The sequence below is a fragment of the Diadema antillarum genome, unplaced genomic scaffold, assembly GCF_040938485.1.
Source record: "Diadema antillarum isolate AM-2024a unplaced genomic scaffold, OU_Dant_1.0 scf00000060, whole genome shotgun sequence".
Classification (NCBI taxonomy): Eukaryota; Metazoa; Echinodermata; class Echinoidea; order Diadematoida; family Diadematidae; genus Diadema; species Diadema antillarum.
The window spans coordinates 3,668,746-3,696,495 of NW_027270949.1; the positions used below are offsets into that span (position 1 = coordinate 3,668,746).

At 39.4% G+C, this 27,750-nt stretch overlaps 2 protein-coding genes across 2 annotated transcripts; both read right to left on the reverse strand.

The window, feature by feature from the left end:
• Positions 1–1,071: 1,071 nt before the first annotated feature.
• LOC139716090 (dnaJ homolog subfamily C member 27-like) lies at positions 1,072–11,094 on the reverse strand. Its single transcript, XM_071627647.1, has 7 exons — positions 10,920–11,094; positions 9,744–9,826; positions 9,071–9,140; positions 8,088–8,252; positions 7,189–7,311; positions 4,725–4,885; positions 1,072–1,201 (listed from the first exon to the last, which is right to left on the reverse strand). The coding sequence occupies exons 1-7, from the start codon at positions 10,989–10,991 to the stop codon at positions 1,072–1,074; spliced, it is 804 nt and encodes a 267-aa protein (XP_071483748.1). The 5' UTR covers positions 10,992–11,094.
• A 2,837-nt stretch (positions 11,095–13,931) lies between these two features.
• On the reverse strand, positions 13,932–26,267 carry LOC139716048 (solute carrier organic anion transporter family member 4A1-like). Its single transcript, XM_071627601.1, has 11 exons — positions 25,914–26,267; positions 24,773–25,081; positions 24,220–24,427; positions 23,625–23,724; positions 22,619–22,740; positions 21,665–21,919; positions 20,343–20,538; positions 19,424–19,592; positions 17,007–17,182; positions 16,122–16,186; positions 13,932–14,296 (listed from the first exon to the last, which is right to left on the reverse strand). The coding sequence occupies exons 1-11, from the start codon at positions 26,265–26,267 to the stop codon at positions 14,028–14,030; spliced, it is 2,223 nt and encodes a 740-aa protein (XP_071483702.1). The 3' UTR covers positions 13,932–14,027.
• Between the last annotated feature and the right edge of the window lie 1,483 nt (positions 26,268–27,750).

Below are 27,750 nucleotides of genomic sequence, written 5' to 3' on the forward strand. Positions count from 1 at the left end.
TAACAACCAAAAATTAAGTCTTTTACCAATATAATGTGCTCACTGAGTTTATGACGCCATCACTTTAACAGCTAATCTGCATAATATGGTTGCAACCAACATCAATATTCAGGGAAAACATGTGAATCTTTCTCAATTTATCAATTTTTGTAAATTCTTTATCAGTTTTGGGAAACTGTTCCTTTTGTCTGATTTATCACCTATTCAGGAAAGTTAACTGAACAGAGAATGACTTGTACTTCAGTGAAAATAGTTTCAGCAAACTCATTACATTGAAATAATTAGTCAGCTTTTATAAATAAGACCAAAGGAAGCTACAGTACTACATAGTTGCTATGATAAATATGCTAAAACTTTTTTTTAACGGAGCCTCTGGTCATCAAATTGTCTTTGGGTATATAAGAAAAGTTATTAGTCAGTACTAACATACATACAGCTGCATTATTTCCAACATAAATACATTGTATAGCAAAACAATGAAATAGTGAAATATGGTACCATTTGAAGTAAATATCATGGAGATGCACAAAAACATCAAAATAATAAAGACAGATACAGATGGCTCCACTGCGCTGTGAAGTATTTATATTCGAATTCAGAGCATACCTTTTTTACTTGAAGACGACTTTTTTTTTTCCTGCTGGCCCAATTAAATAAATCAATAACAGCATGATACAAACCACTTCTATATGACATATTTAGTTTATACCGAAGTGGTTAGGTTGTAGTAACATGTTAAAGGTAATTCCTTCATCATAATCATCTTCACCAGCTATAGAGTGCATCAGAATTGCATTAGAGTTGATAAAAATCATAAAACAGCCAAACATGCTCCATCAAGTCCAATCTCACAAGCAAGGTGCACATAAAAACCCTGTGTACGATGACATCAAAACTACAAACAACGTGCATCCACTCATAGCTGTGTAGTCTGCTGTAGTCTCAAACCAGGTTCCTTCAACACAAGCAGACAGTTCTGGTGAGGAAAGAAGATGTATTTCCTGTGCATGTCACTGTGCAGCAATGTTCATCGGACTGGTTTGGGAAGACTACTTAAGCACCCTTTGCCAGCTACCTATTTTTGAGAAGAGCCGTCCGAGCACTGACAAGAATCTTGAAGGCCTCCTCGCTGCCGGGGGCGACATTTTTGTCTGGATGGAGGAGGACTGCCATCTTCCTGTATGCTTTGTTGATGTCATCCCTGAAGAATAATGATAAAGAAAGGGAGTTTGCATGAGACACTTTAAAGGCATAATTTACCCTGCATCACAAAACCAACAAAAAGTCGCCAGACATGGATTTTTAGATAAGGGCAGATTCTTAAAGAGCAGACCCTATGCTTTATAATGATGTATAGCTCGATTCAAATGGACTCTCTTAACCTATCTTAACTGTTTATGTGCCATGTTCGCACGTCCGACTCAGTCAACGGCGTGCCAACTTCGCATATTTCGCTCAAAAGCACAGACCCGCCCAAACCGGTCGATATATCGCCAAATGCCATAGTACAGTGAAAGCGTTTCTCGCGATTCCATTCCTCTTGTCTATAGCTTGCATTTAATGTGGTGATTGACTAACAAGCTGTGTTTCATGCTGGATTTGCGTGCAAATTCCAAGTATCCGTCACTGATTTGTGTGCAAAAGTCAACATTTACAGTAATGTAGCTAATGGACATTTGAAAGAAAAGTAATCATAGATTTGTCATAGAATTTACATCAATGCAAAGCATGGCATTTTCTCTACAACTTTGCTCACTTCATCTACAATTTGACATAAATCTATACAAGTTATATAGATTTGAAAACAGAATGTTTTCTCAACGCATGACTACTTTGGTGTCTCAGAATAATGTGGCACACAGGGGGTTTCCACCATGGCACATAAAAAAAAACAAGAGACCCGCGGGTCTAGCGCTCACCTGAGTATCGCAAGTTCACCTTTCACGCAGTCACTAACCTAAATTATTCACAGCTCTACCAAAATTTGACCAGGCATTCTCAAGTAGAAGATGAAAATGTACAATAAAGGCCCAATTTTTTTTAAGATTCCTTAATTTGGGGGGATTGGGGCCCCCTGGGGCCCTCTGGGTGGGGCATGGTGCCCATTTTGATAAATTGAGATCCTGACCCCCTAGGGATGCTACCTGCCAAGTTTGACAAAAATCCATCATGAGGTTTTCAGGAAGAAGATGAAAATGTACAATTCAGGCCCCCATTTGGACCCTTCCAACCACCCCCCCCCCCCTCCCCCCCTACCCAAGAGGGGCACCCCTGGATCTCCTATGAACAAACTTGAAACTACAGTCATTAATGTACTCACTCATAGTATTATCTCAGCTCTATAACTTCTGATTCTAGAGAAGATTTATAAAGATTCCTTCATTTGGGGGGTTTGGGACCCCTGGGGGCCCCCTGGGTGGGGCATGGTGCCCATTTTAACAAATTGAGATCCTAACCCCCTAGGGATGCTACCTGCCAAGTTTGGTTAAAATGGGTCATGGGGTTCTCAAGAAGACGATAAAAATGTACAATTTAGGCCCCATTAGGACCCCTCCTCACCCCCTCCCCTGGGTCCCAAGGGGGGCACCCCTGATTCTGCCATGAACAAACTTGAAACTACAGTCATCAATGTACTAACTCATAGTATTAACTAAGCACTATCACTTCTGGTTCTAGAGAAGAAGATTTTTGCAGAATCCTTAATTTTGGGGGGCTTGGGCCCCCTGAGGGCCCCCTGGGTGGGGCATGGTGCCCATTTTAACAAATTGACTTCCTAACCCCCTTGGGATGCTACCTGCCAAGTTTGGTGAAAATGGGTCATGGGGTTCTCAAGAAGAAGATGAAAATGTACAATTTAGGCCCTATTAGAACCCTTCCCCACCCCCCCTCCCCTGGGTCCCAAGGGGGGCACCCCTGATTCTGCCATGAACAAACTTGAAACTACAGTCATCAATGTACTAACTCATAGTATTAACTTAGCTCTATCACTTCTGGTTCTAGAGAAGAAGATTTTTACAGATTCCTTAATTTTGGGGGGTTTGGGCCCCCCTGGGGGCCCCCTGGGGGCCCCCTGGGTGGGGCATGGTGCCCATTTTAACAAATTGAGTTCCTAACCCCCTAGGGATGCTACCTGCCAAGTTTGATGAAAATCGGTCTTGGGGTTTTCAAGAAGAAGATGAAAATGTAAAAAGTTTACGCACGACGCACGACGGACGACGGACGACGGACGACGGACGACGGACGACGGACGACGCACGACGCACGACGCACGACGCATGACGCACGACGGACGCCGGACGAAGGGCGATCGCAATAGCTCACTTGAGCCTTTGGCTCAGGTGAGCTAAAAATTAAAAAAATACCAGCACACACTCTAGAAGAGTGTGTGCTTATGTGTTTAATCTTTACCAAGCCGTGCGAGCTGTGCAGTGAAAGGGACAAAACACAGGAAGTAAACCAGCGGAGCAACAAGGAAGGGATTACCAGATTAAGCTGATATTGAGCATGTTCTATCCATGATTAATGCTAACTTTCAAAGCAGCAGAGTAATCCATTCAAAAGTTATTAGACTTGAAAGTGAAGTGTGTGTAAAGGATTTCAATAAATGAAAAGGGGACTCTAAGACATACCTGATCATTCTAATCTCCCCTAAAATGAGTTACAGAAAAACTACTGAAAACACGCTTTCCCATTCATGTCATGACTCCAAACTTAGGAATAATGTAGAAGAAGGATAGCTCTTTCAGAAAATATGAAAAACTCACGATTGACTTGGTTGACCAATTTCATCTTTTTTGAGTCATCACATAAAATCAAGGGGTGCGACTTTCTGTTCGTTTTGTGATGCACGGTCACATATTTTCTGAAAGAGCTATCCTTTTGAAAGTTGGCATCAATCATGAGTAGAATGTGTTAATAGAACATGCTCAATTTCAGCTTAATATGATAATCCCTTCATAGTTGTTGCTCCGGGGGTTTACATTCTGTGTTTTGTCCCTTTCATTGCACAGCTAGCACGGCGGTAAAGATTAAGCGCTTGAATTGACCCTGCACTTCAGAGCCTCTTTTCTCAGTTTGCACTTTCTAGTACATGTATTTAGATAAAGCTTAAGAGTCTGCTCTTTAAGAATCTGTCCTCAACTAAAAATCCATGTCTGGCGACTTTTTGTTTGTTTTGTGATGCAGGGTCACATATACTCTGAATTGCATGGCTGTTTGTCGAAATACTGCGACAGTGACAATGCGGCTATTCTTGTTTTTTATGCTTTGATTGGACAAATTAGAGCTGATTAATCATACCACAAATAACTTGTCAAAAGAAGCTATATTAGGATGTTGACATGATAAAGTTGTGTTTAAAGCGTGCATTAAAAACAGAGGAGAAACATTGTAAGGTTTGATTAATAAAGAATCATGCATCTTTGAGAATTGTTGAAGTCCACTACTTTGACTTTTATGATTCATAATATGAGATCTCAATAGAGGAAATAATACATGTACTCTATTAGGGGAAAAAATGAATATCAATTTTATTATTTTTTTTTTCCAAAAGATGTATTTTCAGGTAAATAAGGATATCTTCTGTTTGTTATTTATAGGTTACGGAATGCAAGTTTACAAACTAAGCAAAACTATTCATATTGAGTAAACAAATCCATAGTAGCTACACAATTTTAGACCATGCATGCACCATACAGTCATAAAAGAATGTTACATTCACATACTTTGATGCATTTGGAGGTAGTCCCAGCTTCTGGTAATCATCCTTGCTGTTTTTGAGTTTCTGGATGGCCTCAACCTGCTCTTTGGTGTAGCCTAGGGTGGTTGCGATTCGCTCTACTCGGCCGCCGTTTTCAAACGCTGTTACCAGTCCCTGGAATAAAGCCTAGAATTGCACAAGAAGTTGATTAATTGATAACAGAAAATTAACTCATGGAACATGACCTGGACCATTTCAAACTGGCGACACTCTATCATAATAAGCCACGCACGTATCAAGTCTTTTTCTATGGTATGTTGTCTATGACACGCTTTATTTATCTACACAGTGTAGTTTTCTCTCTTTTTTTTTTTTAAAGTGTATTGCAAGCATCATTTCTATACATACAGGTGTACAACAATACAGCTAAGTGAGATATGTGGTGGCAGAATATGTACTGACCAGCATAAGGAACTTAGCAAAATTTTTTCATCTTAAGCATAGATATGTTAACCCTATTCCCACCGAGGGGGGGGGGGGGGCATTTTGCCCCCCTCCCCCTCGATGTTTCGCATGATTGTTCCGCAACGCGTGATGCTCTCGCCGAGACATTTTATGACTTTTTTCTTTCAAGTATCGCATAATTTCTGAGACCAAATTTGTCGCTCCCGGGCATACCGTTTTGAAGCCACGCCCCTTTGAAAAAAATTTGTTGACCCAAAAATTGCTCAAAAACATGATTTTGTGTACAAATCAAATGGGCCGAATGCATAAACGCTAGCAATTGCTTGTGCTAGCCTTTTACTCGAATCCGTATGCATAAAAACAAGCAATTGCTTGCGAGCAGAAGCTTTTGCTAGCAAGCACAAGCAATTGCTTGCTGCCCTCAAACAATTGCTTAGAGACCAAGCATTTGCTTAAAAACGTATGCATAAAACGTACCTTTTGCTAGTTCTTGCTAGCAATTGCTTACGATTTTCCAAGCTCTGTAAAATGAGCTTGAGCTTTTGCTTAACCGGAACGTTCCCTTTTTTAATCATTTTCATATTCATCAAAGAAAGACCACACTTGTGAAGGAGTGGTATAAATCTACAAGAAATTACCCTTGAGTAGTGTAAGACACTTTTTCATTTCAACACCGGGAATGTCCAGTGGTTAGCACGCAAAATGTGATGAAAATCAGGGTGTCTGACTTCGGTGGAGAGCAAGGAGACCTCTCTCTGCGTGCGATCTGGCAGATCCGGGCTACTATAAGCCGCAGTGATGGGAATCAGCCAGTAATATGTGTGTGTGTATAGATGTGTGTGTATGTGTTTGTATGTGCATTTCATAGCTCTTCTGCTATGTCAGGAAATGTTTCCTCACACACATGCCCTTTCAAATACATGCTGTCACACTCGCCTTTGTTCTTGTGTTCGCACAGGCGTGAAGTCCCTTTTGCTGAAAACGCAAGCAATTGCTTGTGCGGGACAAGCAAAAGGTAATAGCATAAGCAAAAGTTTATGCATACAGATTTAAGCAATTGCTTGAGCTAGACCTTTTGCTAGACGAGCTTGTGCTTTTGCTTGAAGCAATTGCTTACAAGCAATTGCTTGTTTTATGCATTCGGCCCATTGTAAATTGTGTTTTTGCAATTAATTCATATAAGCATAAATATTTTTACTTTCAATGGCTGATTATGATTTATTTTAGCCTGATTATACCTTAAAAAGTTTCTGTGACAAATTTTGATGAAAAAAACAACAAAAACAAAAAGTAAAAAACATGGAAATACTAAGAAATTCAATAAACAATAAAATATATAACAAATAATTATGAAGCAGAATTTTTGCTTCAATATTATTGTTGAGGATATTGCTGCCCCCCCCCCCCTTGAAAAAAATATGTTCACCAAAAATAAGAATTCTTGGAACCTTATTTTTTGATTTATAGGCAAAAAAAGTTATTTTTGAATAAATTAGCAGAAATTAATATAAAATACATCTATCAAAATTTGACAAATCTAACTGTATAGTCTTGAAGATTACATTGGCCTCTACCTTGGTGCGAATTTTTGCAAGGATCGCGCGATCCACAACCGAGATCTGAAGGGGGGCCGGTGGGATTAGGGTTAAGGGGATTGAGCTGCTCTCAGGGAAAAAAAAATAAGAACCACACATCATACATTTTGTGTGTGTGTGTGTGATATGGTAAGTTTGTTCCAAACATGACTATCATTTTACAATGTCTAGCTTTAGTCATATTTAATGGATACATTTGCAAATTCTGGGTCAATGAAATTCTCTTGAGGTTCTATCAGAATTTGTAACTTATTGAAAAATGTTAATAGATAAATCAACTGAATTCTGCCACATGTAAAAGCCTTCATTCCATAGAGTGTATTACTTTTAATGGCACAAAGGCTGGTTTACTAGATTCATATAAAAACAGCTGTCTGTTTTAATAAGTGTGTCAATGACTTTAACCAGTACGAGTTAAGTTGGTCTTACCGCAAACATGTCTGGTATACCATCTCCAGTAAGGGCTGATGTCTCAAAGTATCTGAAGCCTTTATCGTCAGCCCATAGTCGACCTTCTGACTCATCTACCACTCGCTGAGAAGCCCTGTCTGTCTGCAGGATGCATGGAAGGTAGGAACAAGAGATAATTCTGTCATTCATGGTGAAGGACCAGTGATGAAAGAACTTGCAAATCTGTTCAAGAATTCATCAGAGCACATTCACATGAAGGTCTACCATGCTGATGTACATATGTACACTGAAAGGTTCATAGCCCATTCAATGCAAAACACTGTACACCACCACAAACTACAGAAGGTAAATACAGTAGTAGAAGACACAGGTGGGCAATTTTGTGTCAGAAAGTGCAAGTCGGTAAATGCACATTCAGGGTTCATTCACTAAATCATACCACCCTTATGCTAGCTTCTATGTAATAAGGAATGACAGAATACCACTTAGTTGCACCATTCCCTTGCTTCATAAAAAAAAAAGAGAGGATAAACTAACAAAAAATGAATAAATAAATAACTGACTAAAAATAATTGAATTTTGATAAAATCTTCTGATTCATTCTGATGTACAACCCACAAGTGTTCCTTACAATGTAATTAAATGTTCTGACTCTTGCTTTCTTTGATTCAGCAGAGGTTATTCATGTCGTGACTGTTTGGATGAATGTAAAATCCTTTTAATATTTGGCATATTACTCCCTAACCTCTTCTCTCCTTCCCCTAAAAAAAAACCAAAAAAAACCAAATTGATAGATAACTAAAAATGATAATAGTAATAATGATACATACATAAATGAATAAAATAGAGTGAGAAATAAGGAGAAAGGTGATATGGGCTCTGGGCCACTGGATGGTATTGATGAGGGTGCCGTTTACCTTGTTTGCACAGACACAAAAGACGACTCGATCCATTTCAGATGCATCTCCAATCTCTCTTTTCATCTCTGACAGCCAGGATTCCAGAGCTTCAAAGCTTCCCCGAGAACAAACATCATACACCAACACGGCTCCCTGAGTGTCTCGGTAAAACTCATTCCGAACCTGCAAGGAAATTAAACCTTGACTAACTATTCTGCCACCGCTCAGGCATAAGAATTCAGTATTACAGTATCAATGTTGCTCATTTTTTTTTTCAATCCGTAAATCATCTGAGACATTTTTTTAATCACACATACTTTATAGTGACAATGTATTTCATTGTTAAACAATACTGTTTTCCTTTGGATATTGTGTCATCTGTAGAGAAATTCATCTGAATTTGCATCTTATTTCATATACAAGAGTATTCTTGATTTTTTTTCATGGAAGTTTATTATGTCCCTACATTGTATGTGGAAGGAGTTAGGAGAAGAAAATTAAAGGGATTTTATAGTTTTGGTTGAAACCAAACTTCAGGTTTCTAACATTTTTGGGTGAGATAATGAGAATCCTCAAGGAAATATGAAACAGCATGACATTCTAGCAAGAATCCAAAGTTTATTGATGAAAATTGGTTTTGAAATGCCTGAGATATATCCAAAACAGAGCAAATAAAATACAAGATGTGACCCATCTTTTATTACAATTGCTTGGTTTTACTTTGTTTTTGGATGTCTCAGCCATTCCAAAATGCATTTTCATTAAATAAATTTTGAGTTCCTCTTAGAGTATGCTCTGTAGAATTTCATAAGTGTTTTTTTTTGGTATATCACAAAATGTTAAAAGCCCAATCTTCATCTCCATCAACAGTATACCATTTCTTTAACATTTTTCTTTTTAAAAATCATTGCTCTGATTATCTCTTTTCAGGCGGCTGCCTTTGACGGAAGTACAGGTTTAATACTGTCCTCTCAATTTACTGCTGTCATCAAAAGACTCACCTCATAGAATATTGGATGACCAGCCATATCAAAGATGTTCACCTTCAGTTCTCTGTCTTTGACTGTTACTCTGTATCCACAGGAAAATAAAGAGAAAATAAGACTTGTATGTTACAAGATAAATTTTAAAATGTATGCATTCTTCATAGAACACAGAGACAATATGTTATGAAATGCTAGTTTGAATGTAACCACATGCATCACCTTTGTACAACTATACCATATACATTGTACATTACTAATAGTGGACACAGTGAAAGTGTAGACAACAAATTGAACTGCAATTTAGTTTTAGTGCTGCAGCGAATGAAACTCTGTCATTGTAGATTTGAATGAATCTATACTAAATTGTAATCAAGCTTCAGTTGAAGTCTTGTGAGAATTGAAGATAGGATCTGTAGCAAATTGTTTACTGTAAATCCTCTGAGACTTTTTTTAATAATATACATGCATAGCGACTCATAGCTTTAAGCCAAAAGCTATACAAAGAGTGACAAAAAGATTTTAAGGAGTCATCACATTTGATGTATCAAAGCTGTACAATGAGTGCCAAAATTTTATGCATGTACAGTACCAAGTTTTAGCAAGAGTTGACTGAAGTACACTTTCTAGGGGGTTTCAAATGTGAAATCAAATAAATACTACTGTAATGTACAATGTAAATCATACTCACTTTGTTACACCATAGTCAATCCCGATAGTAGCCATGTACTTGTTCACAAACCTCTTCTCACAGTATCTCTTTATTATACAGCTCTGGGGACCAAACAAAGGAAAAGACAAACCATTCATATCATGTGGGGTTAGCAAATTATTATGGTATTTCCACAGATAATGCTTCTAACAATCACATACACACAAGCTTGGATTGCTTGATTACTACTCATTGCAAAATTTACTAATTGAACAATGTATGAATTTCTGAGTCCGACATTCATCGCCGAGTCTGTTGTTCTTCAAAGCATTAGCCACCTATAATTAAACTCAGAGTTCTCATGTATTGTTTAAAGACACATTTCTACAGCACAGAGAAACCACTCAATGGTTTAATACACACACATCAACATACAGTCCATGACATCATAGTGCATAGACTAGTACCAGTGGATTTCGGCTACTAAAATGAAATTGAGTTTGTCCGTCTTGATAGATTCATCAGTTTTGCCGTGTGCTTCTTTACAGACACTAGGCTAGTGGTACCTTGTCCATGTGTAGGGCCTACCATGTAGGCCTACCCTATAAATACACAGTATCCCCTGAATCTGAATGAAGACCTCCTTCCACCAGGATCTGGAAGGGTTAATTTATTCATGCAATCATGGCATCATGACTGACATGAGTGGGGACACTAATCTAAAATTTTAATTCATTTTACCTTTTGTAAATTGCTGCACCTTCAATTTAGCTGTTAATACTTCTTAATTGTCAGAAGTTGCATTTTCTTTTGGGAGATTGTTCTAGTGAAAAATTGCATCTTGGAAAATCAAAATAAGTTTGCAAGCTGGAAAAAAAAAAGTATTTAGTTAGGCCTAACCGTTGGCGTTTAAGAAGAAAGCCTGAGTCAGCTGAGGCTAGGATTAAGTAGACGAAGGGGGAAACATTGCATTCAAGGTACAAAATATGAGAAACAAATATGGGTACGAGTAGATTTGCACTGTAACGTTAAGCTTCCATAATGGTGCAGCAGGCAAAATTACACTATTTTACAGACAATTTCACGTAAAGTTTACGTAGTCTGTTAGTGAGTAGGGCGGTTCTAGTGTTAGTGTGAATAGTGCTACACGTCAGTGAAACCTAGCACGAATATCTATATATGGGACAACACAAATGACGACCACAATAAACGTACCTTTCCTGCTTCAGCATTTCCCATACTTATGATTTTCACCCGTATCGATTTCTTTTTACTCTTTTTGTCCATACTGGCTGACTGATTCGACTGGTAGGAACTGGAGAAAATGTATAATGAAGTCGAGAAAGACCACTTTGCTCCGCAAATCTTGTTAGTTTGGTTTCAAGTTCATTTCACGAAACGCTCTACCGCGAGTCCTTGGCGACGACCCGACGACGCACACGTAATGCATGCAGTGTGATAGAGTGCCTCCGCGGAGCTCCGCTGCGCGGCGCTCTATGATCTTGGTGTGCAGAGCATGCCATGAATTTTGCCAAAATCTACGTCGCGAAGATATTCTAGGGTGTAGATTTTTTTATACTCCAAAGAGGTAATATATCAAAGAGGTTCTTCTGAGGTTATAGAATCTCTTTGGAATCAATATGTGATATTATTATAAACAGCGACTGGTGCATGCGGAATAGACGCGTTTTGGATGTATTTCAAGCCATTGTTTCAAACTTATCGCGATGTGACCTTGACAAACTGAATCTGGTGACAGAAGGCCCTTAACATTCAAATACAATCTGACTATTAACCAAAACTACTAACAAAAGAAGGAAAAAAGAAGAAGAAAAGAATGAGAAAAATTTCTAGGAAGAAGAAAGAAAAAAAAAAGAGAACTGAGAAAAGAGGAGGAGAAGATGAGACATTCAGCCAAGCATTCAGTATAATGTGACCTTGTGACAAACTGAAACTCAGTATATTCAAATATACTTGCCAGTTCTGACTCGGAATCTTTTTAGAGTGTACATTTTAAATGATATATTGATCACTACAAAGCTACATTTTTGAGGTTATGGTCAAAAGAAGCAAAAAAATTCTTATTATTCTCTTTAGTTTTATTGACCTTTAACCGCAAATATCTCCATTTGGCAAATATGGACTTATCAGTTTTTGCGAACAAACTCTTCATATGTAACGAGCAACAAATGGAGCCGGGACTCGCAATGTGGGATGTTCTTTATTATTCGCAGGTTCTGATCATAACTGAACCCCCTGCCGGAGACGCAGATAGCTGACTCTCGCGAATTCTGCTGCACAATATCTCGATGCTTTCCTGTTGTCAAAGTTGCCGATGTGAAGTGAGGAGAGGAAAACTTCTCTATTTATTGGGTTTAGGACCCTTCCCAAAGATACATAAGTGTTTCAATCCGCCGACGCACAGTCCTACGTACGTCACTTTTACTGCCTCTTTGTTTGGGTGGAGGGCTATGAGGTCATAGCTTGACCCAAGGAGGGCAGAGAGTGGACATTATGCCCAAATTTGGCAAGTAAAAGTGGAGAATGTGACCGGAAGGATTGGACTTCCTGAATTATGCAGGGTGACTCATTTTCCAAAAAAAAAAAATATGTATATTTCTATGTTACTTTTTGTTTTTCGATTGTCAAAACTCTGTTTTTCCTTTTTGTTTTGACAAAAAGCCACAATGTTACATATTCATATTTTTATATATATATATATATATATATATATATATATATATATATATACCTACTATATATACCTCCTTTGATGAATCTTCGATTCTGATTGGTTATCGGTGCAGTCACTAGTTTTCGCTATGTTTATACTGCCCAGCAGTCAGCTAGCAATTTTTCAAAATGTGAGTATCTGTATTTCGGCATTGTCAAAATATACTTCATGTAATTTCTCTGACCGGTCGCACGACAAGTTCATTTCAATGCCTTCATAAGTTAGCATAATAAGTGGGATGCAATATATAAAACAAATAGTGACTGCTTCTTTTCTGGTCAAGGTTAAAACTACTTGTCCTCGGTGAGTTCACAGTAGAAGTTCAGTGACATACCCACAGAAGAAGCCAAGGGACACGATAGAACTGCTCAGAAATCACTACTGGTGACTTTGTTTGCACACACACATGCACACACACACACACACACACACACACACACACACACACACACACACAAACAAAAAAACATATTTCATACACGTACAAGTTAAAAGTAATGTTTCTTTAAAACCACATCGGCTAAGGCAGCCATTTATTTTTCCAAAAAAAAAACAAAAAATGTCCAAAACAGCACAAACGTCACGAGTCGTTGACAAGACAGTCATAGACATAATGAATCGATATCTTTTTTTTTCATAATCATAGTGATTGCAAGTCAAATACAATATTCCACATACACATTTTGGTGCACAGTAATTTTACCCTGTTGACAAGAAATATCACTGTAAAGTGAAACAGTGTGACACATTCACACTGTTAGTCGTTTATACATGGATGCAGATAGTGAAATATGAAGAGTCTGTCTCGTCATACATCCAATTTCAAACATTATTTTTCCAGTATACATCTGTCATGTCTGTATTGCGAGAAAGTATTGAGGGTGTTGAGTGACAATATCTGAATAGAAACGCAAGTGAAAAGTAAAGTGGGGATCAAAAGTACACTTGACATGGGAAGAAACAATCATACTGTGGTAAGATCAGAAGGAAGTGCATATCAATGAGCAAAAAAAGAGTGTCTTGATATCGATACAAAAAGTAATAAAATCTGCTCTTTTTTTACTCCTTGTTACCGACATAGTACATTTTCCTGTAGAGGGAGTGGAATTTTTAACACAAGTTCTCCAACTTCTAAACACGTTAAAAAATAAATCTATTATGTAATCGATTTTTCATACAATCGATATCCATATGTACACAAAGTTCCACAAAGTCATGACTAAGCTTCCCTAGAGAGGAGTTCAATATTGCTATACGGTAGAGAGCAGTGATTGTTGAAGGATCAAAGGACGGACTACCAAACTACAGACTGCATGGCAGCTTGGGCTCAGTGACTAAACGACCTACATAATACTGGAATGCAGGACGCACATTTTTTTTTTTTTTTTTTTTTTTTTTTGGCTGAAAATTATGTTATGATGGAAACCAATACTAGTACAGGTGTAGTCAATTTTCAAAATGTTGCCCGTCATCCAAACTGTGGCAGTATACTAAGTAGTTATGAAAACTATGAGGAGTTTACTAGTAAGTAGTATGGGGGCCGGTAGCGTCAGCTTCGGATCGTGTAGGACTTTGAGATGAGGGCGTCCTTATGCTGTTGCATTTGTAGCGCGTTGCTCGTTACTAGACTGTTCTGGACTCGCTTCCACTGGCTGTGAATCAGTCGGTTTGTAGAATACCAGGGCTCCGACGAAGAAGAGAATTGAAAAGAGTCTTAACATCATGGTAAGTATCAAAGCAGTAAGACCAAACTGTTTGTTGTCATACTGAAGGCATGCAGAACCGTCGCACGAATCCTGCCATAAGACACACACTCTGTCGATGAGGGCGCCAAACACCACAGGACCAGGGATGGTACCTGTTGCAACAATAAGAGAGACTTTTTAGATAAATATACAATTTTACGGTGTGTGACTGTTAGAGATGGACGAGACTTGTACAGAAGAAGAAAATATCAAAGAGAGAACGTATGAACTGTGCGTGCGTTGCTGGAAGTGATAGAAACATAAAGTGGATTCGCAAATAATAATGATCACCTCATCTATTACTCTTATCACTGTATAATCTGAAATGGGATTGGAGATAAGATAAATTTCTGAGGCGTGAAATACATCAAGTGCCGAGTTTCACGCAAAGTTGTGAAAAAGCACGTAGGCAAAGGTAGGTAAATAGACCTACACACGAATGAAAAGCCTTTCCTGTCTAGACAGACTAACGACTCCGTTTCCTCTTACATAGCCTGCATGAATGTCGTATCAATGGGCCTGGATCAAATCAATGGATTGGCAACATGTTTTTGTTGCCGTTGTTTCATTTGGTATCCCTGGTCTGAATGATGAGGTTCTATGACAAATTTCTGAGATTGACCGTTCATTTATTCAATCTGGACTTTTTGTATATACACTGTAGGTTGAACAGAGAGCAGTGTCGTGGGCTCTAAAAGGAATAACCTCTTTTTCACTTGACACTCGATTATGTCACTTGGAAGGTCACGTGATAATGCCATAGCCGAACATGAGATTTGAGTATAATAGAATCCTTCACAAAATATGCTACCAGAAAGGAGTTTATCTTGACATTTATGACTAAAAGCCGTGTACACCCCGTTTACCTTGTAACAGGTCTGGAGAGACTACGACTGTATTATAAAGAAACCTTTAACCCTAACAGGGTCGGGGGGGGGGGGTGCAGAATCCCCTCCCCCCACGACGTTTTGCGCTATGATAGTAACGCGAGAAGGCCTCGTCGCGAGGCTTCTTGACTTTCTTTGCTCAAGTCTCCCGCAACTTTTGAGACCAAATTTGCAACGTCCGCGCGTATTTTTTCAAAGCCACTCATATTTTTGTAACGGTATGCCACCCCAAAATGGGCATAATTTTGTGATTTTGTGTACATTTCCTATGGAAACCAGTGCTCTGTCATAAAAGTCATAAAAACCTGATTATTTTTACAATTAATCACTTTCATTGATTAATTTTAGGCTAATTATGGTAGAAAAGTGGTCAGTGACAATTTCCGTTAAAAAAAAAGTCGAAAAACAAGGATATACATAAGAAATTCCGAAAACAATAAAATACATAAGAATTGAAATGACGTTTGGGAGTTTTTATGATGTGCAATATTGTTAAATATGCTAAAACAGATACACAAAGCAAAAAGTAGACTCTCAATGCTTTTGATTTGGCTGAAATATAATCTTGGGCTTCATTTGCATAATTAATTAATTAACATAAAACATTGATTGTTTCAAAAAATCTTATGACACAATCTTGTAGATTACGACGTGGGTGTCACGCATGCCAAATTTCCTTGTGATCGCACCACTGATGGCCGAGATCTTGGGGGGGGGAGGGGGGGCGGAATCCACCCCCCCCCCCCTCCGGTTATAGCATAGCAAAAAAAAAAAAAAAAAAAAAAAAAAAAGCCCCGGCCTTATTAGGGTTAAGTGAAGTTAAAACAACAGAGCGTTGAGGGAATCAGTATAAGATGCCATTATTTTGCTACAAGTCATATCATGGTGTACAGGCGAGGTATGTCATCTTCATCATTACACTGCATAATGATACTACATCTAGACTCATGTCTGCCATGATCTGTGTTCATGTATGCGCAATACGATGTGGTCCATCTCTCAGAAAGGATCCGTACAACTCTGGTACACTATTTATTATCTAGTCACTTACCAAACGCTCTGAAACACAGCGACTGGATTCCAAGGGCGAAAGAGCGTTGATCATGTGCTACACACCTAAAACATAGAAAAGTGAGGAAAGCCATGTTTGATATTACAGGCTGCTGCTTTAAGTACGACGTATTTCTTTACTGATAATTCATTACAGTCCCGTGCATCACATAGAATTTTATAGAATTTTCAGTGTATTCCATGCCCATTAGGAATGGACATCTTGCAGAATAATTATGCTATAACATACGAGGTATTGCCTTTTATTATTTTACTAATCGTTCCTACTCTATGTCCTCATTTGTGTGTGTGTGTGTGTGTGTGTCTCCGTATCATCTTTCCATTAACGTTATCCATTTCCTTTTTATTCAACTTTATGTCATGTCATCTTTTCTATTCATTCTCCCTTCATACAATTTAATTTGACTGTCGACCTTTTCATTTTTCAATTTTTCAGAATTCATTCGATCCCTGCTTTCCTTTAATGCAAAGTGCAAAAATGAATCTGCTACCCCCTATCGGCATGGAGCTGTCATTTGCATCTTTTCAGACCATTAATTCAGTCTCCACAGAACTCTCGTGTATGGAGAGTTCTGTTCTATTCAATCTCAGAGTTGTAATGCTGCGTTAATGTTGCGTTTACGCCATGTTCCCGGCGGCCACGAAAATCACGTTTCAGGAAAAAACTGGATGGACGCGAGGCAACGTGGTAGAACTACAAGACGGGGTGGGGGGAGGGGATATCCCACCCTAACCATAACTCACTATTATACGTTTCGGGCAAACAGGGCTGGCATGGTCGCTGGGAACAATACACTTATTTTGTATGTAAATAAAGCATTTTAAGTAATAGTGATGTTAGGACTGTTTAGGACAGCATCGATACCTGATGGATGCCATCGTGGATGGGACGAGAGCTAGGAATGTTCCAACGAGCTGCACGAAGGTAAGAAAGAGGTAGAGTGTTTCTTTGGAGCAAGACTGGTCACATCGACCCAGCACAGCGGAGCTGCTCGAGTTCGATTCAAGATCATCACTGACACAGCTACAGTTGGTGTACAACTATCAGGAAAGAAAAAGAAAAACAAAGTCGGGTTATATAACAAGGTACACATCGTGATGACTTGAAACACATAGAAATGAAATTATTCGTCATTGATTCTCAGAGTCAGCTAACGTGGAAAGACAATAACTTATATCAGGCGTAGAGGGTCGTGTGCCTGCACTACACTAAATGCGGAGCGAATGGATACGGGCAGAAAGCCTCGACATTCGATCATGGTATTCTTACGCAATCTGTTGAGAAAGCTCAGCTTGCATTATCCACTGTCCACTCCGGTCTTTTGAACTTTGAACAATCCTCCACCACACCGGAAGATTACCTGGCATGCTTGGTGTACAGGTTCCTTTTCAGCGACGGGTATTAAGGTCTAACAACAGGTGTATTTAAATTGCCATCACTATTCACAACCTGTTGTATACAGAATCACTGGAACTCTGGGATTGTGGTTTCGAGGGGGTTAATTCTTTGTATTGTACCTATACATTCTGGGCACTTAATCCGGACAATTAAAGGGGAAGGCTAGTAAGTGATCAGTGGGAATCAGTGGAAATGCTGGGAGATGATTGTTCCAATCCTCATGTGATTCATTCAAGAGTTCATTGTATATCTATTGTTGTGTGAAAATGATTTGCTTCAGAACGGTCTCATATTCAAGTAATGTGCAGATTAATGCTCCGTCACTGACCAGGGACGCTAACCTGGAAGCATTAAACTGCACATTACTTGAATATGAGACCATTCTGAAGCAAATCATTTTCACACAACAATAGATATACAATGAACTCTTGAATGAATCCCATAAGGATTGGAACAATCATCTCCAAGCATTTCCACTGATTCCCACTGATCAGTTACTAGCCTTCCCCTTTAAGGGTTTGGCCTCCACGCGCAAGTCTTTTTCACATTACCCAACATAATTGAGATTTTGGATAAAGCGACTGGTAAGAAAAGACTAAGCTACTCGGGATCATTCTTGCAGAACATCCCCGAAGTCAATAAAAGAGATGCAACCCCCGGATGGTCGGGCGGAACTCTCCCTAGTGGTCGCCATGAGTGGACGTGCAGCACGAGCCCCGCACACAACCGCGGGCACAACCCACCACACACACCACCAACACCAGCACCACCATCAGCACCACCCACACCCCGCGCCCAGCAACCCCACAATCATGCCAACCACCACGATCCCGAATAAACACCAACAGCAAAACGCCCCATCGCTCAGTGAGGCTAGCCCCACAGCCACGCCAATCACCACGATCCCCAAAAAATCCCGAGAGCAAAACGCCCCATCGCGCAATATTTAGCTCTTCATACACTCACAGTACACGATTCCCCAACACGCCAACCACCACGCACAGCAAAACGTGAGGCTTGGCTCCAAGTCCCAGCACCATTGTTATTTGTTTTTCCCATGTTTATTGTTCCCCAACAGTCATATTATTTTTCTAGAATCGACATCATTACATTCTTCTCCAAGGTATTAACCCGTTCCGTACGGGAAATCTCGTGACCTGGGCATTTCAGAAATCAGTATGGAACGGGTTAACAAGTCACATCTTGAGCCTGAACTTTGATTTGCCGTCCACCAAGGGTGCTACATTCGAACTTGGATGATTAAACTCTTGCATCCTTGAGGGTTTTGAGATATTAAAAATGGCGGGCAAAATCTTAAATTCCTATACATTTCCTAATGAATGAAAAAAAAAGTGTTTTTATTCAATATAATAGTGTATGAAAATAATCTTATCTCACTGAGCGGCCATTGTTTGCGAACGTAGCGAATGAGCAAAGAAATTTTTCATCCTTGAGGGTTTTGAGATATCAAAAATGGCGGCCAAAATCTAAAATCCGTATACATTTCCTAATGAATGAAAAAAAGGTGTTTTTATTCAGGATAATAATGTATGTACGAAAATATCCTTCTATCTCACTGAGCGGCGATTGTTTGAGAATTTGAGCAAAGAAATTTTGAACTTGTGACAACGAAATGTTCGTTAACAGTTGCAATCAAATTCGTATTTTTTTTTTTTTGGTCTTGTTTTACTTGTCTTCACTACTGTGGATGGATCACGATGAACAAACTTAAACTCTGATCACCTACCTTGCCTGTACCTTCTGTGAATAATGTTCGCGAATATTGATTACTACTGTTTACGAACTCTGACGATAACCATAATTTCGCTGAAGTCTCGACTACTGTGGATCAAGGTGAACAAACTTTAACTCTGATTACCTACCTTGCCTGTTCCTTCTGTGTCTTCGTAATTCAGACAGCCGGCATAGCACGCCGAGTAGTAGAGAACATTATCAGTCCCACACACTGGATCGTATGTACTGCTACAACTACAGCCGGCATTGCACACTGCCGACAAGTTGCCGATACTACTTGGCGCTTCTCTTGATGACCTATGAAAACGTCACAAACGGATACGTTATGGTAAAAATCATACCTTTGATATGTGCAATCTTTTATCACTAGTATACAATTCTTATCTGTCTTATCATGGGTTTGTTCCACGATGGATCTAAGTCGATCTTAACGGAAGTGAAAAACTATGGTATTTCACAGGTTCTCCTGTTCAATCTTATCAGTCTTTCAGAATCCACTTCATATTTGTACAAAATTCACTGAAAATTGTCTCGTCCCGCATTTTATTTTGTATATCAATGACTGCATAAAACAGTTCCAAACATTTTTAGTTTTACTCCGAAGTTGGAACACAAAGAAGACACACACAGCATACCATAGTTTTAAGTCGATCTTATCGTTTAAGATCGACTTACTAGATTCTTGAAGCCAGCATCATATTATGTAAGGTCTTTCTCCTTGCCCACGTGATAAATTTACACTATTGGAAGACTTTTCTTCTCTCTCGAAGTTAAGAAAAGGGTCACGAGTAGAAATGAAATAAGAAGAAAAAAAAATCGATTGCATGCGATGTTGATAAAGAAATAAGTCTGCCGATATCAAACAAAATAAAACAAAAAAATGCGACAGGTCTGCGTGTGTCCTTGCCCTTATTGGCACACACACACACACACACACACACACACACACAACATAAATAACATAACAAAATATAAGACGCAATGAACTACTCGCATGCCATTACAAAAAAAAAGGGGGGGGGGTTCCTACGACAAATTGACACATACGCATTTCCGTAGTCCACTGTGACTCCAGCGAAGGGCACATTTGGGCATTGTATGGTGAAGGCAGTTAGCATGAAGAAGGAGAAAACAAGACAACCAAAGCAGAAACGTATCATGCCCCGGAAGTGAAAGTTAAAGAAAGTCACCAGCCATCCACCGCACAACGCCCCCAGCAGACTGGCAGGGATGACCAGGAAACCTAGTGCGGACGAAGCACAGTGAAAACAGACGGCATGGAAAAGGTTAATGCTTGCTTCATTTCTTTTTCTATCAGAAATATCAAAAGAACACTCGAACAGACAAAATGATTGATATAAGAGTCTCGAAAGTATTCAGTTTTCTTGTTTTCCTTTATTATTTTTTTTCCCATTTGTATAATTTTAGGTTCAGGAACTTCCTCGCTATAGATCAACGCATGTAATGTCAACATGAAAGCACAAGGACATAACAGAAAATTGAAAATTGAAAACAGGAGAACAGGACAAACAGGAAATAGAAAAAGTAAATCCTGTATCATGAGTCAACAGAGTTTGGAAAAAAGGATTCAGGACATGCCGGGACATGAAATGTTACAGGAAGTGAGTTGTAATCGTAATGTCAAAGGGGAAAAATCCGAAAGATTACCGTATGTTTCATTAAAAAAAGAAAACAAAGAAACAAATACGAAACACGAATGCAGAACATGCAAGACAAAGTCACATATACCCTGAAAATGACAGTATGATTGTCACCTACAAAGATAATAGGTAAAAAAAAAATGATTTGCGAGATGCATGTGACCACAAGCTTTGTAGTTTGATAACGTAACGGTAGCTATATAGTATAAGCTATCATTCAATGACATCGGCAGCATCAAAAACACACAACGATTAGGTTGTGAAAGAGCTTATACTCCTTTCGCAAAATGTATCCTCCAATTTATAATCCGCATTAAAAAAAAAATGGTTTCATAAACTCTGAAAAAACAATCCTCACTTTTACCTTACGAAGCCCTAAAAAAATGATAAGCCTGGAAAATCGTCATTATAACCGCACACACCACTCCAATGATGCGTGCCAGAAAAAAAAAGGGGGGGGGGGGCGTTTTAACCACACCCTGGAAATGCTGATTATTCTGGATTTGCGTTCACAAACTCCACATCTGGTCATGGTGCAAATAATTTTAGCGTCAAAAAAGTGCGGACTAAAACCAGTCAGGCTCCGATTTAGCTTATAAACAATGAGGATATCATCCTCATTATTAAGTTTAAGAAAGGGGTACTTTAAACCTATGTTTTCATGTTATTTATGGATGATTTTGTATCACTCAGCATTAGTCTCCTGACCTGTTCTCAAAGCTGCCGTGCTGGCTGATATATTGAATTGCGTCTCCATGAATTTTGGTCCGAAAGTAGCCAAGGATGATATGATGAACCACTCGGTGACGGCGGCTCCGTTCACACACATGAAGGGAAGGTTTCGGAGCAGGTTCAGTGCAGCCTTCGGAAAGTCTCTCAGGGTGTTGCCAAAGCCAGCTCGGGCGGCGAACTCGCTTCCTTTTTGCGCTTGTGAAATCCTTTTCTTTGCTAGCTCTTTTGCCTCTGTACGTAAAACATGAAAGGATTGAGGCATAGATCAGCAAAAGATAGACAAGAAACTAACAACATGTAAATAAGTCGGTAGTCAGTCGAGCCTTACATGATTAAAGTTCAGGATTTCAGGTTTTACAATGCATGGAATTTTGTCACTGATTCTTAAATACCGTAAGTCACAAAATGAAGACCGCCCTTGGCACACATTGCACATAAGACACATCAATAGAATAAAAGTCACATTTGCCTCAAACTAAGAGAAGGAACATAAATTTCTCCAACCAACCATCAAAATACTCCCCCTAAAATTCCGTCTACACGATGTCCTTTGATTTATTTTCGAACGGTATTTTGACGTCTATACATTACTACCCTTTAGAGCAGTCTAAATTCGATGCATTTCCGCAGCGTTTCAATTCTCAACCTTTCAAAGCTTTACGACTGTTTATAATGTCTTCTTTATGAGATACATACAAGCATTTAACAACAGGATAAACAATTCTACCGTGAAATGTGAACAACAAGGAGGCCATTGTTATCATAGCGGAACCACATCGGGTAGCGCGCTTGGCTAACAACGACCTTTCTACTACAAGGCCGCATACTAAACAATTCATCGTGTCCTAGAAGACGTTGACTTTATTTGGTGATATACAAAACATGACTATAGTCACCACGATATTCATATTGACATTTCGGCTGCCTTGCCTGGCATAGCACGAGGAAACATGAGGAAAGGAAGAGCAAGGCTGAGGGCAAGACTTCCGGTCAAGATGAATCCAAGCCACCATGCTCCGACCCAGAGGGGACTGTCTGAAGTGATGGTCAAACTGTACAGGACCGAAAAGGCAGAAAAAAAAAACAGAATAAATCTTCCTGACCCATCGTTGTCACTGACGAGTGTACGATCTTATATAGTAAGTCGACTTCAGAGCACAGAGCAACGTGTGCCCGATGTTTTGGAAATGAAGGCGCAAATTGGAGTCAATTGTCATTATTTTGATTCTGACAAGCTTGACATAGCTACACTACATAGTATTCGTTGGGGATTCGTTGAGGTTACAATAGGTACTCTGGGGTCATACCAAATCTGAAACATACCCATAAGGGTCGAGAGTGTGACTAATCAATATGCTACTTACAGGATGACGAACATTCGTTCCTTATTTGTATCATATACATCAGGATTCCGTTAAGGAATTCGAGTAAACTTTGAGCGAATCTAGATTTTACTTTCTTGAGGAAAACAAAATATGGACGCTAAGGCATACATTCGCTCTATACGCTATAACGTAACATTACCATTAGGGCTAGTTATTGCAGTCTGCTCTATAAAAGAAGTGGCAAATAATTATTATCATCGTATACTGTTAACTAAGACAATAAGAATCACTTGCTACAAGCAACAGACATGCTATAGACTCTTTTCACATTATTAGTACAGACACAATAACAGGATAAAGATCCCTTGCACGGCAAGGTGCAGCCTATTTATCATACTAACATGCAATGTAACGACAAACCAACCTAATTACATGATTTTGATTACACAAACTGTACTGCTGTCAAAATGAAAGAAATAATACTTTTAATCACACACATGATACTTCATTAATCGAAAACTCTAATTGTAACATCGTAATTATGTTTTCAGCTCCTGAAACAACTTAATTACGTCTATAATGACGTACATGATTAAGTTCTTTTTACTCACCTGGCCGGGTCGACAGACACGTCAGTATACAAGTTCAAGAAGAGTCCTCCAACCAGGTAACCAAGAGCTGGTCCTAATGTCGACATTCCTTGAAATAAACCTACCAAAGAGAAGGGCATTTTCCAAACGTTTTCACAAAAGGAATACTATGTGATCATGCATTTATATCGACTGTCATTCTCCACTAGACATTCTTGTCAGTGTCTAAGCATGTCTCATGGAAGCTTACAACAATGACGTGAGGAAGGGTGATTGAAAAGTTTTGACACTAAGAGAAATGGTATTAAAATGAATAAAGTCAAAGAAAAAAATCTACCCCGGGATGGATGTAGATATGTGATGATTTATTGAATAAGTGGAAATTCAAGTACTTCGAAGAATTTTCTCTGGTCCCTTTGGATTCGACTTAGACGAGAGTTTGTTGCATGTTCCTATTGCTTTATATCCCCATAACAAAGGAGGATTATTTGAAGAAATAGATTTCGAATCATAAATATTCTTAAACGGGATAAGAAAACTAAAGGACCTTACCCCAACTTCATTCTCCGTAAAACATTCAACAAGTTGCTTTCTTTCAGTGTTTTGATTTTCTTACCGACATAAAGTGCGGATCGCTTGGTCTCCACGTTCTCGTCAATATAGGTCACTCCCAGAGTGTAGATCCCAGAGGCACTAAACCCATGGAGGAGTTGGGCCAGAATGAAGACACCAATATAGCGACTTAGCCCGCCAGAACTCCCCGTACAGTCCTCAGAGCTAGAGCTTTGGTTGACTGACATATGACACGTATCCAAGTCTTGGGTCTGAACGATAAAAACAAGGCAAAACATAGGTAATTATTTGACTTTTTTCCCGACATCCACCATAATCAAGAAGCAAATACAATTTTAGTTCGAGTACTTTTAGACACAGTAGCTTGGCAAATACCAGTACATACTGACCACGCTTATGGAAATAAAACAAAGGCCCAATTTCTCACCACGTTCATTGTTCCTTAATTGTATAGTACACCAACAAATCGTATATGTTACAAGAGCAACCCCCCAAATAATAATAATTATAGTGATAACTTATAACATTTAATATGATTTTCAGAGATGCAAACGATGATTTGTGATTCTGTATAGAACGGACTACCCTTGACTGACCTCATACTGGTAAGCCCCTGTTGTGAAATGAGGTAGAGAGAAGAGGAACGAACTGCAAGCGAAGCCCAGGGCACCAATTCCCAGCCATCGAGGCTTGTGTGCTCGCTCCCCGAGATACGTGACGAACACGACGACGATGAGGACACCGAAGTCGTAAGCGCTGGAGATGAAGCCGCTCTGCACACTGGGGAGGTTGAAGCGGCGTTCGAGTGTCGTGGTGACCACGTAGACGATTCCATTGACCGTCATGCCTTGCGTGAAGCCGAAGCAGCAAAGACAGACGAGGAAACCCACGGGGCTGTTACAGAACTGAGGCATGGATAAAAGACTTGTGAACTCATTCCGATATTAATAGTAAGGTCTTATTTATCCAGAGTAGCCTCTTCTGTGTTGCCTCTGCTCTAAAGGAGGGCCACTGCTCTCCCAGAGGGCCCAGCTATTATTATTACCCTAGGGTTGCCAGGTACCCATTTATACACCTGGGTCAAGAGGGACAATATTGGGTAAAAACATCTTGTCCAAGGACGTAAGCACTTGGCGGGATTCGAACTCGAGTCCTCCGAACGGGAGCCGGGAGTCTTATCCACTATGCCACAGCGCCCCCGATCACACCATATGACACAGTACGTAAACACCTATTAGCTGCATTAAACTAGACAGCATGGTATTACAACAAGCACTTGTCAACTATTTTAACAAGACGACTATGTATAGCATGCTAGATGACTAATAGGTTGAATACATGAAAACTCGTATCCTGACTGACTCAACATCGCGCTCTTAAACTTTGAGAAACCACAACTTGACTCAGTCTGCTTGATGACAATGTTTTCCCAAACACCTAATGAGGACATAATTGTTACAAATAAGGATATAATAAAGAGAGAATCAGTCGGCAAAGGTGGACCAATCTGATGGATTTGTTATGAACCATTTTGAACAAGACGATGTAAACATGAGAAACTTTTTAATCCATTCAAACTGAAAAAGAAAGGAAATGACAAATAATGATTCTGCCGTTATCTCATATATCTCATTATTATCTATTATCTATTAGGAATCTCATATTATCTAGTAGGATACCAGCAATTTTCCTTGGGTAAAGAGTTGAAGCATGGTGAGGTCATACATCATAGCTTACTTGGAGAAATCGTGGATGCCATAACCCGAAGCCACAGGCAGTTTCTTCTTCATCATCTCCAACCTCCCTAAGGTCTCCAGCAACTCTGGTGTCTCCATCACGTACACCCCTCCCGCCTCCTCCCGGGTCACCCCCATTGCCTGTCCTGTTCGGTTCCTCGGTGTGGGCTGCCCTGCCATCACCGGCCACTACCTCCCCGTTTCCTGCTTCACGTTGAGAAGAAGGTTTCCCCAGGAGATTTTTTTCTTCCGTCAACAAGACTTTCTTTTCGCTGGGCGAAAGGTCGAGGACGGCTGGGCTGTCTGCCTCCACACGCTGATCGTCTGTCGCATCGGCTCTCAGTTCGAACTCCATCTGGGACGTGATGACTATAATATCACCCTCAGTGACTGGCTAGCCTGTCCCTCTTATAAGCTGCGAAAATTAGTTATTCAGACAAATCTGGTAAGAAATCGAATTACACTGCATTGACCGTTTATGTCACTTTGTCAAAATGTGTCTGACGGAGGTCTGAAATTAAACAGTCTCACTGTACTCGGTGTTTTGGCATTCGCAATTTTCTTAATTCCGAATTTGCTGCAAACCTTTGAGGAACTCCCACAGCTACTTTCTTGTGCCATTTCTTTTCCTCTGCTTCAGTATAATAATTATCCCTTCATTTCTAACGTATTCTGATGACGCACAGATACTTTAAATAGAAACATTTCTTATTACATTACATACTAACAAACACGCACACATCACTAGACGCCATCACACGCACCCAGTTTTTATCATTGACATTCACTTCTGTCAGGTTTATAGTACATTTCTTGCCATCTGATAGCAAAGTAGCCTACTCGGCAATGAAGTCGTCACGTGGGGAGTGAAAGGGTAATGACATTCTCAGCGTCCGTCGCTCAATTACTCATCAGGAAGGAGCGTTTGTTACCATGGTAACTAGCACACACAGCTCGTCAGGAAGTTACACAGCGATGAGAGTATATCGATCGTTTACAGCAAAGAATAAACTTGAAGTGGAACATAGCCATGACAATAATCCAGGAAATAACCCCGGCCAAGTTGACGTATATTCTTAAATGTTTTTCAGGGTCTTTCATATTCAATAAATGTATACACAAGCTACTGAATTTATATTCACTATATCACTAAAGCAAGATATATTGATATCGTAAGGTTTAGCCTACACCGTAACAGATGAAGACCAAAATTAGCTATACACAGCCCTGTCGCTTTTCGCAAATTCGCACGGCGTCCGAGGGATAGATCAAACTAAGCATGTCTCTTTTTTTTTCAATCCAAGACACCTTTCTTCATAAAAATCATGCCTCTGTTAGACTACACTTAGTTATTAGAATAAACATAAATGACGAAAGAGGAAAAGGGGTCAGTCAAAATGGACAAGTTTTAATAGTTTTTGTCAAAGTACATGTAATTCACAATTTAGTGTGTCATATAATTACCTTCAACCTTTTCTAAAGTGTTTCTAACTTTTAAATCTCTAAGTTTTCTCCGTCACATACTGAGGGAATGCTCCATTTTTATCTTTAGGAAGGAAAGTCACTTATTCTGCATGTCTCTCATAATGAGCTTGACTCTCCAAGTCTCTTTATTTTGTTTTGTTTTGTTTTGTTTTTACTCTAATGATAAGACTAAGAGCTCAAAGACAGTCCTAACACCCTGTGTAACAGATGCAATGTTGTATCCTAATTATTATGAAATATATATCGCATTATTGTGAGTGCACACAAAGCAAAGAAATGGCACAGCGAGGTGACCATGTGATTTTATATAAACTCGTATTTGAGATAATCAGTGAACAGGGGGCAAGGCTAGT